The 11,899-nt window shown below is 40.7% G+C and overlaps 1 protein-coding gene across 1 annotated transcript; it reads left to right on the top strand.

Annotated features, from left to right (window-relative positions):
• The first annotated feature begins 5,287 nt into the window (after positions 1-5,287).
• On the top strand, positions 5,288-8,015 carry LOC116485349 (very low-density lipoprotein receptor-like). Its single transcript, XM_032180625.1, is given in 2 exon segments — positions 5,288-6,578; positions 7,887-8,015. Coding segments are annotated over 2 exon segments (1,410 nt in total). The 5' UTR covers positions 5,288-5,297.
• The last annotated feature ends 3,884 nt before the right edge of the window (positions 8,016-11,899 follow it).

Raw genomic sequence — 11,899 nt, 5'->3', positions numbered from 1 at the left:
TCCCCATCAGGGTTTTGCCCAAAAGACTTGTGATGAGAGAATGCAATAAGCAGAGACCTTAGTTCTAAATGGAGAAATGAAAACAGTAGTGCTTGTGTGTGACTTTCCATAGCATGTTTCCAAAGATTTTTCCATCCACTCCATAGCAGTGCAATTGTGACTTAATACTACCAGCAACATAGGTGTGTTCATTGGATAATTAAGATTAAGTACTTCCCTGGTGATGTGCTTAACCAATAAGCACAATAAGCGTCTAAATCCATTATATACCAAGTCTGATGTCTAGAGGGGTAGAGTCATATCTTGACAGTAATAGTTGCTTTCCATATTAATTGAGGAGAACTGTGCTGTTCCTAAGGCATAAACGTATCAAATCTCATAATCTTAATTGTTTTTAAACCTTCAGTTTCTGGAGGTTTGTGATTAAGAAAATCTCAGCTTCCATGTTTTCTCTTAGGACTTTCTTGCAAAGAAAATGGTGCAAAAAAAAACCTCCAAAATGTCATATTTAAATGCTCAGTAGCTAGAATGCAAATATAAAACATTTAAAATTTATTTGACAACTTTTTTTTTTTTTTTTTTTTTCCAGATAATACCATCTTTTTTCTGAGACTTGTCTCACAATTATGAAACTTCTGAGATAGGCAAGTGTTAGCATAGAGAATGCTTGAACCTTATGATATCATCTTAAACTAATCTTGTGTTTCTGATGAGAAAAGATAAAGAAGAAGACACATAGTTGTTAAATAATTTATGTGAACTTTCTGATACATTTTTAGAATTGGTAAAGCAACATGTGTAACAATTGCCTAGAAGCCATAGAAAATAATATGTCAAGTAGGGACTGTTAATCACCACAAGAAATGAAAGATATATGTATATTGTAAGACAAGGATGCTGTCTGATAAACCAGGACATAATTTAAAATGAGAGATTCATATCTAAGTTAAACAGCCATTTTGGCAGCTATGTAGAAACATGGATTTGTATTCAGCATTAAATTACTGAAGTATATCAGTTCAAGCAGAAGAAGGGAATGTGTAAAAAGAGATATAAAGAATTTTAATAAATGAATCTTTATAATAAGCACATTTTATTTAATAAGATTAAAGACAGAACAGAGACTAATAATTCTGGGCACAAATAGAAATTTCTTTTTAGAATTCTAAATCCATATTTAAAGTCCCCATGGGCAAAATTAAAAAAAAATAAAATAAAAAAAAGCAAGATCTACGTAATTATTTTTATTTTCTTTTATGGTTACAGTGTTTTAAAATATGACTTATTTTTAATGATACTGTTTTATTAGATCAACACTATCTCCTTAACAATATTTAAAAATATTTTATTACATTATATTAAGTTTTCAATTAACATTAGAAAAATAATTTTGAAATGGACAAAAACCCTGCAATTTTATTGGAAATCATTATAAGCTCCATAGTGCTGAGAGTTTTAGTTCAAAATTTTTAAAAATCATGCATCATCTTGCCATAGTTTTGATGATGTCAAAATCATTATGTTACCATGGAGTACATTTCTAGGTTTTTGTGAAATGAAATGAAAAATAGGTTCATGTGACAAAATAAAAGCTTTTCTTTAACATCCTCATCCTCCCCAGCTTCCTTTTGATGAGCCAACCTTTGCAGATGAGAAACAAACTTATTCCTGATTCCTGATCAGCCCCACAGCATATTCAGTCTGTGATATGTTCTGAAAGACTGCCAAAAGTGGAGTCAGTTTTCACAGTTATTTTTGTTTAAGAGTGATGTTAAACAGATTTTAATGCTAAAGACTGGACAGAGAACACACCTCTTGAATAGACCATTGAACAGACCTATGCACAACTTTAAGATAAATTATTTATTTAATAGAAACTTTTTTTTTTTTTTAATATAGCAATCTTCCCCTCTCACAACTATTCAAAATGTTAAGACATAATTTATTACTGAAAAATAATGATGTTGGGTAAGAAAAAAGCTTGTGAAGTAGAAGAATATTTTATTTTGTCATTTGCTAAACAGAAATCTAAAACTATTTCTTAAAATTTGACTGATATAGGTATTCATTAGAGGGACATGACTTTCAAAATTTGAAAATAACTGAAAATGAAATGCATATATATTTTTTTAAAGTTATTATTTTTATCTGGGAAAAATGTATTTTGAGTCTACGTGATCATTCCTTTTGGTTGAACACTGAATTACTATAAACCCACTATAGAATGATTTGTTGGTAAATTTTTGGCATCCCAGGGCCAGAAGGTAGTTTACTACATACTGCATCAAGTTTGGATGTCTGATCCTACTCTGGAGCTTTTCAACTTTCCAGAAGATGGCAAAAATGAGAATTTTACCCATGCTGTGTTAGAATTCAGTTTGCATAGATAACATAAGGTCTCTCTTTCACCCATTGTATGTAGAAATAAAGGGTAAGATTATTCTCTAATATCTGTAACATCTGTCTTTTCAAAAACAAGCCCCAAGCTAGTCAGTCACATCATTTCTATTTTTATTTCCCTTTTCTTTCCTGTAATGATAAAGGAAGTGTTTACTCAGTGCATTGCAGCATGCATTAATTTGGGTGATCAGAAAGAGTGATGCTGTCTCAGCAAGAGGGTCTGTATTACAGTATTGATTTAACAGTACAAGGTTAACACTGTGCCAACCCTTCTGTTCTATGCACTTTTTTTCAGATTTTTAACTGTATTGGAATTTGTGTCTAAACTGAAACCTATCCTCATAACTTATGCTGTAGAACTTGCTTACATTAGCTATCACGTCCTGCATTTCTGAAGGAGAGGTTGTAAGAGTTCTTTGAATGCAATGGATTCATCAGAATAGCAATCTATTCTAAGATGGCCTAATGACTTGAACTAGCTACTTGTGAATAACCAATCCGGGAGAAATTTAAAGGATCGTAGTTCAAAAAATGGTCTTTTTAAACTGGACAGCTGAAGTCTTTAATCTCCAAAATGGCTTATCAGATCAAAGGTTTGGACCACTCTGATAGCATTATATTGATGACATGAATACTGTTCTTCAGTGGCTTAAGCTGCAATGGAAATCTAACTACTCTTCTTCTGAGTTTTAATGCATTCCTTCCCTTAAACATCTAAAACCATAAATAGTTTTAATAATGTTAAGAATTATCATCTAACATTAAGTTTCTAGAAGATATCATACTGATCACATCTCTGAAACACTTTAGACTGATGGTTCTTGAGCATCTGATACAAAATTTCACAACATTTGAGAGAATGGGAGACTATTTTATATCTGAAAATTGATTTACCTGAGGTCAAATAGGAAGCTTGATGCAGAGGAGTATACTGAAATTTGCTCACCCCCTGGCAACCTAAAGCCTTCATGTGCCTATTCTGCTGTTAAAATACTGGAAAGAGAACAGCATAATCTGTTTCATTATTTCAACAGTTACTAGAAGTACAGACCGAATACCATGTTTGACAGTTAGGATGTTGTGGTGTAGGTTTATTTATTTATTTATTTATCCCCTTCAGCTGTTCTGCAGATTTGTCTTTTCTTTTATTATAAGGAAGCAGCACAGTAACAAATAAATGCAGGAGACGAACTATTTTCCTTTGTTCTTGAAAACTTTGTGAGCTAGGTTAAATAACAGTTTTTATTTTCCTTCCTGCAAAATGGGTATTACCCAAATTACTCAAGTGTATTAAGAAGATTTAGAGAGTGGTTCAGCAAATCCCTTTAGTGCTTAACTTCTACCAAAATCAAAGATTTTATGTGCATCCTTAAAATTCTTTGCTAAACTAAGCCTTTACTGTCACATCTATAATATTCACTGAGATGGTGCAGTATTTCATCGAAACACAGAATAGTTTAGATTGGAAGGGAATTTAAAGATTATCTAATCCCACCCCCCCTGCCATGGGCAAGTGTTGAGGGATTTCTTGAAACAGCAAAAATCCCATGGCTTGCTGTAGCTGAGCAAACCAAGCTACCAGGGCAACTATGAGAAGTTCCCATGACAGTGTTCCCACATCGCCCAATTGAGGAATTCAGGAAAATATTGTTACCAGTAGCTGGCCTCAAGGACAAGGTCTATGTGACTGCTAATCACAAGGGGGTTGTTTTCTTGCAGGTGGGGTTGTTTTCTTGTAGCTGTTTGTCTGAGTGCTTTTGACCAATGATCTTGTGTGAAACACTGTCCACCCCTGTTAAGTTCTCTATAAAAGTTAGGCTATTCAGGCAATAAAATGGAGCATGATCTGACTCTACTGGTGTCTGTCGTGCTTTCGGCCGTGCTTCCTGCAACATATGGCGCCCGAACAGGCTGAGACCCGAACAGGCTGAGGCCGGGACATCGGAGCGGCGCCGGGACAGAGATCCGAGGCACACGGCAAGCCGACCACCGCACAGAGAGAAGCATAGAAACACCCTACTAACCGACCTGGGCAACGGCCTCGGGGTGAGAAACGGGACGCGGAGAGACGCGGAAAAAGGAATCGCGGTGAGACGCGGAATCGCGGGGGGACGCGGAAAAAGGAATCGCGGTGAGACGCGGAAAAGGGAATCGCGGAGAGACGCGGAATCGCGGAGAGACGCGGAATCGCGGTGAGACGCGGAAAAGGGAATCGCGGAGAGACGCGGAATCGCGGTGAGACGCGGAATCGCGGGGGGACGCGGAATCGCGGGGGGACGCGGGAAATTTGAAGTAATCGCATGAAATTGAAGTAATCGCGGTGCGATACGGGCCATCCGAGATCGAGTTGCTACGGGAGACCAGAGGCGTCAGTGGACAATGGCGGCCGACCCTCACCGTGTGGCGAGTCGGCACAGAGCAGAGGGGCGGAGATCAGGACCCTGCAGCCTGTCTGACGTAACCATGGAGACAGCGGCAGCAGCGGCTGTGCTGCTTCTCTCTGGCATTCTTTTTATAAGAAGTTATCTTGCAATGCAAAAAAAGACTATTCGTCCCCAGATCGGTGTTATAACTATGTTTCTGGATAACATTCCGTGGGGTTGCCACATTCTACAGACTATTAATGACGATTTAGCTCTATTGCAGGGCAGGAGAGCAGAGACGCAGATTACACCGCCAAATGACCACCGTCAGTCAGGCTCGTTCACAAACAGCTTCTAGGGTTGCAGCTGGCACGGCCTGCAGCCGTATAGCAGACGTTACACTCTCTTTCCTAACTAGTAATCATGTGTCTCACCCATTTGTGGTGAATGGTCAGTGGTAAAAAAGAAAAGGGGGAGAGTAAGGGGCGACAAAGACAGAAACGGTACCAGGAGGATGCCACTGACACTAACAGCATGGGTAATAGGAGCAGTATAAGTGACACAGGTGCAGGGCGGCGGTGGGTGCTGCCGCGCTGCGGGGCACTCTGCCTGCTGCTCACCCTCGCCGGCCTGTGCACTGCTGCCGACGGTGCTAGAGCAAAATGTGAAGACTGCTTAGATGGCAGTGATGAGAGTGCTTGTGTGAAGAAGACGTGTGCTGAATCTGACTTTGTGTGCAACAGTGGTCGGTGTGTGCCAAATAGATGGCAGTGTGATGGGGATCCAGACTGTGAAAATGGGTCTGATGAGAGTGCTGAGCTGTGTCATATGAGAACATGCCGGGTAAATGAAATCAGCTGTGGTCCTCAGTCAACCCAGTGTATCCCAGTGTCCTGGAAATGTGATGGTGAAAAGGACTGCGACAGTGGAGAAGATGAAGAGAATTGTGGCATTGTGACTTGTAGTGCAGCAGAATTCACATGCAGTAGTGGGCAATGTATTTCCAAAAGCTTTGTCTGCAATGTTCAAGATGACTGCAGTGATGGTAGCGATGAGCTGGAGTGTGCACCTCCTACCTGTGGTGTTCGTGAGTTTCAGTGCAAGAGTTCTACCTGCATCCCTATCAGCTGGGTGTGTGTTGATGATGCTGACTGCTCCGACCACTCGGATGAATCTTTGGAGCAGTGTGGCCGCCAGCCTGCACCTCCAGTGAAGTGTTCTACGAGTGAGGTGCAGTGCGGCTCAGGTGAATGTATCCACAAGAAGTGGTGATGTGATGGAGATCCTGATTGCAAGGATGGAAGTGATGAAATTAACTGCCCTTCTCGGACCTGCAGGCCAGACCATTTCAGATGTGAAGATGGGAACTGTGTCCATGGGAGTAGGCAGTGCAGTGGTGTGAGAGACTGTCTGTATGGCACTGATGAAGCAAACTGTAACAATGTTATTCAGTGTTCTGGACCTGGCAAATTCAAGTGCAGAAGTGGAGAATGCATAGATATCAATAAAGTGTGTAACCAGCAGAGAGACTGCAAGGACTGGGGTGATGAGCCCCTGAAGGAATGCATCATAAATGAATGTGACTGTCCAGCTGGGTTTGAGTTTATAGACAAGAGAAACTGTGGAGACATTGATGAATGTCAAAACCTTGGTATCTGTAGTCAAATGTGTATCAACCTGAAAGGTGGCTACAAAAGTGAACGTAGCCGTGGATATCAGATGATTCCTGCTACAGGAACCTGGAAAAGGTCATACTGGTACAAAGACACAAATAACACCTGTGATTGCAATGACGCTGCTAAGCAGGGTTTAGGGGTTTATAGCATGGAGACAAGGGGTAACAACTACAGTGTTTGGAACAATTGTACAGCTTTGGCCTTACCTCCTGATGTGCTTCTGATTTGTGGGGATGGGGCCTGGCAAGGTATCCCTGCAAATGCTATCAGATGTCCATGTTACATAGATAAACTCATTGTATTTGCTCCTAGCTTGTTACAGTTGCGTGAGATCACCAGACATAAATGGACATTGCTTGCATTGGATTGCAATGATAATGTTGAATTGTGTGGGGTTGCAGCTAGAGCGGCATTAGCAATTTCAGTGCCTGGAGTGGCATCTGCGGCCACACATAACAACTTAGAAAAATTGGTATGCTGGGCCAAGAGGCAAGCCTATGCCACGACAGAGATACTTGAGGAGATGTTACCAGATCAAAATAGTCTGCGACATCTGCTTTTACAGGATCTTGCTTTTGGCTCAAAGGAATGGGTGTGAGGACTTTAAGGGAATGTACCGTTTAAACCTTTCTGATCATAATGAGTCAATTCACAAATCCATTACTTTCCTGAAAGAGCACATGAGAAAGATTCAATATGGTATCAATCCTTTCAATCAATGGTTCACTGACTTGTTTGAAACAAAGTGTAGATGGTTGCTGGGTTTAATCACAAGGGGATTAAGGATTTGGTTTATGGTGGTGGTAATCATCGTTGTGTGTTGTAAGTATAGCTAAAGAGTTACCTGTAAAACTGCTGTGTCAAGCTTGGTGTGCTCAAAAGAAGAAGGGGGAATTGTTGAGGGATTTCTTGAAACAGCAAAAATCCCATGGCTTGCTGTAGCTGAGCAAACCAAGCTACCAGGGCAACTATGAGAAGTTCCCATGACAGTGTTCCCACATCGCCCAATTGAGGAATTCAGGAAAATATTGTTACCAGTAGCTGGCCTCAAGGACAAGGTCTATGTGACTGCTAATCACAAGGGGGTTGTTTTCTTGCAGGTGGGGTTGTTTTCTTGTAGCTGTTTGTCTGAGTGCTTTTGACCAATGATCTTGTGTGAAACACTGTCCACCCCTGTTAAGTTCTCTATAAAAGTTAGGCTATTCAGGCAATAAAATGGAGCATGATCTGACTCTACTGGTGTCTGTCGTGCTTTCGGCCGTGCTTCCTGCAACAGGCAAGGACATCTTCCACCAGACCAGGTTGCTCTAAGTCCCATGCAATCTGGCCTTGAACGCTTCCAAGCATGGGGCATCCACAGCTTCTCTGGGCAACCTGTTCCAGTACCTCACCACCCTCTCAGTAAAGAATTTCTTCCTAATATCTAACCTAAATCTACCCTCTTTAGTTTAAAACCATTATACCTTGTCCTAACCCTACACTCCATGACAAAGTGTCTGTCCCCAGCTTTCCTGTAGGCCCCCTTTGGTTACTGGAAAGCCACTGCGAGTTCTCCCTAGAGCCTTCTCCAGGCTGAACAGCCCCGTAGTCTGAACAGATCCCTTAGTCTGTCCTCATAGGAGATGTGCTCCAACCCCTTGATCATCTTTGTGACCCTCCTCTGTACTTGTTCTAATACTTCTGTGTTCTTGTGCTGGGGGTCCCAGAGCTGGATGCAGTACTCCAGGTGGGGTCTCACAAGAGCAGAGGGGTAGAGGGGGATAATCACTTCCCTTGACCTGCTGGTCATGCTTCTTTTGATGCAGCTCTGGATACAGTTGGCTTTATAGGCTGCAAGCACACATTGCCAGATCATTTTGAGCTTCTCATCAACAAACATCCCCAGGTCCTTCTCCTCAGGGATGCTTTCAATCCATTCTCCTCCCAGCCTGAATTTGTGCTTGAATTTGCCCTTGTATTTGTGTAATATTTTTTTATCAACCTTATGTGGTTATATTTCTAAATATTTTATTTAATATAAAATTAACTTCTAAGATGAAACTGACCACATAAAACATGGACATTTGCAGATGCTTTTATACTGGATTTAGAAAAAAATCATAAATAAGATATTTGGGCTGATAAAAGTCATTTTGCCTGATAAAAGTCATTAGTTTTCTAACTAGTACATTCCATTAAGCTTTCAGCTGTAGAACTTTCTAAAGAAGTTGTCAAAGGTATGAAAAAATTATTCTACTTTGATTTGATATGATTCTAATTGGTTAAGTAGATATTGAAACTACTGCTTTTAGGGTAGATATAGCTATATACAATTGCAATTATTTTGGAAAACTTTACTTCTGCTTGGTTACTTAAGAGTATAATTAGAGTACTGCAATTATCTTAACAGCAGCAGTAGAAATCATTAAGTAATACATTTTCTTTTTTCCCTGATCTCCTTTTTGGTTGCACCTCAATTAAAAAAAAAAAAAGTTAATTTGAAGGATACTGTCAGTCTTCCTACTTTCTACTTGCATCAGTGTTCCTACCAACAAAATAATAACTGCCTTAAAAGGGACTGTAATTAAAAATTTGATACATCTCCTACTGATAATAGCTCAGTTTTATTGTAAAACACTGTGTTAGAATATATTACCATGACAGAAGTAGTCAGAACACCTGGGAGAATTTGATTTGCAGGAGAAAAAGTGTGAGTTTTTTATCAGGAGCTATCTAGCAGGAAGTTCAGTCCAGCATGAACCCACTGCTGAGGAGATTGTGCAATCTCCACTTTCAGCCTCTTTTTCTCCACAGTAATCACAGATCTGCCTGGTCCCATGCTGAAGCAGAAGAATGGGGTAGATGACCTTTTCACATCCCTCCCATACCTGTTTTTCATGATACTACAATTTCTTGAGATATTAATCTGTAAAATGTATTGAATGGCCTTTTGGATTTTAAGACTGGCAGAGACACTCTAGAGTGAGTATCCAGTAGCCAAGAAATCAATATTTGTTTTCAAAAACTCATCTGTTTTCATTACACAAGTGTATGATTCCAGTGCCTTGGAAAGACTGAATCACAGAATCATCGAGTCATAGAAACATAATCACAGAATGGTTTGGGTTGGAAGGGAATTTAAAGATTACCTAATTCCAACCCCCCTGCCATAGGAAAGGACACCTTCCACCAGACCAAGTTGCTCAAAGCCCCATCCAACCTGGTCTTGAACACTTCCAGGGATGGAGCATCCACAGCTTCTTTGGACAACCTGTTCCAGTACCTCACCACACTCTAAGTAAAGAATTACTTCCTAATATCTAATCTAAATCTACACTCTTTAGTTTAAAAAAACAAAAACAAAAACAAAACAAAAAAAACAACCCCCCTTGTCCTCTCACTATCCACCTGTGTAAAAAGGCAAAACACTTTTCCAGCTTACTCAAAAGATGAAGCAGTAGTTTAGACAGAGAAAAGATTGTTTCTGTAGCTTCATTTCAAAATAATTTTATAGAAGCTTGTTTTTGTTTTCCAGATCAGATATTCAGAAAAAACAATGGGGTGTCATAATATGCTCTTTTTACTTTCACATTGGCTAATATTTTTGAGGTGTGAGAGCTCCCATCTAATTGTTCACTCTGTACTCATAAATCTGTTGTCTCTTAGATGTCTAACTAACTCTTATATTGCCAGCTCCTCTGGGACAATAATATCTTTCTGTTATAAATATGAAATATCTAGTGCAGTGTTTGATTGCCTCAAGGAATTCTTGGCTGGATTTCTTAGGAGCTGCAGTAACACAATGAACAGCAACTATAAGATATAAGAGAGACTGGTTCCTCAGTAACGCAGCTAATTGTTAAGTAGAGTTTACATATATAAAGCAAGTTTCCTAGTCTCTGACTAATTTTTCTCTTTGAGCATTTAATTACACATTTTTCTCCACTTTATTATAAATCAGATGTTTTTAATATAGCGAAACTCCTTTACTGGTGCTTTCATGCAACAGTTACAGAACTGGGTTGTGACTATAACTAACATGGGCAGACAAGTATAAAGCACTGTAAAAGCTCTTTTGCATTCTTTACTGACATTTTGCCCTCATGTAACATTTCTTATATATGTAGTTTCCTACTGTTTCTGATAATTTCTTACCATTGGAAAATGGAGAGCCAGACTTAGTTACATATACGTATATTATGTGTGTATATATATATACGTGTATATATATATATTAGCAATCTCACAAGGATATGAAACAAATACAGAAAGTTTCATTGCATTCCTTAGGAATATATGAATTCCTCAGTCTACATACTGGTCTGAACAGACCATCAGTAAGCTCTGGAATCACAGAATCACAGAATAACAGAATCACAGAACTGTAGGGGTTCAAAGGGACATTGAAAGATCATCGGGTCCAACCCCCCTGCCAAAGCGGGTTCCTCAGAGCAGGCTGCCCAGGTAGGTGTCCAGACAGGCCTTGAATATCTCCAGAGAAGAGATATTCACAACCTCTCTCCACAACCTCTCTAGGCAGCCTGTTCCAATGCTCCATCACCCTCACCGTGAAGTTCTTTCGCATATCACTGCAGAACTTCCTGTGCTCTAACTTGCAGCCATTGCCCCTTGTCCTATCCCCACAAACCACTGAGAAGAGGTTGGCCACATCCTTCTGTCCCCCACCCCTCAGATATTTATATACACTGAGGAGATCCCCTCTCAGTCTTCTCTTCTCCAGGCTGAACAAACCCAGGTGTCTCAGCCTTTCTTCATAGAGAAGATGCTCCAGGCCCCATATCATCTTTGTGGCCCTCTCCACTGGATTTTTTCCAGGATATTCCTGTCTTTCTTGTACCGGGGAACCCAGAACTGGACACAGTACTCCAGGTGAGGCCTGACCAGGGCAGAGTAGAGGGGAAGGATCACCTCCCTTGACCTGCTGGCCACACTCCTTTTAATGCACACCAGGATCCCACTAGCCCTCTTGGCCACAAGGGCACAGTGCTGGCTCATGGTCAACTTGTCGTCCACCAGGACCCCCAGGTCCTTCTCCTCAGAGCTCCTCTCCAGCAGGTCGTTCCCCAGCCTGTACTGATACTTCGGGTTGTTCCTTCCCAGGTGCAGGACTCTACACTTGCTCTTATTAAATCTCATTTGGTTTCTTCTTGCCCATTTCTCCAGCTGGTCCAGGTCTCGCTGAATGGCAGCACAGCCTTCTGGTGTGTCAGCCACTCCTCCCAGCTTTGTGTTGTCGGTGTACTTGCTGAGGTCTATTCTCTCATCAAGGTCATTGATGAAGATGTTGAACAAGACCAGACCCAGCACTGACCCCTGGGGAACACCTCTAGTCACAGGCCTCCAGCCAGGCTCTGCTCCACCGATCCCTCTAAGCTCAGCCAGTCAGCCAGTTCTCAACCCACCTTGCCATCCACTCATCTATCCCACACTTTCTCAGCTTTTCTAGTAGGATGTCATGGG

Source organism: Aythya fuligula, chromosome 2, assembly GCF_009819795.1.
Source record: "Aythya fuligula isolate bAytFul2 chromosome 2, bAytFul2.pri, whole genome shotgun sequence".
Classification (NCBI taxonomy): domain Eukaryota; kingdom Metazoa; phylum Chordata; class Aves; order Anseriformes; family Anatidae; genus Aythya; species Aythya fuligula.
Note: the sequence above shows the minus strand (reverse complement) of the source record. Positions and strands in the feature narration are given on the sequence as shown.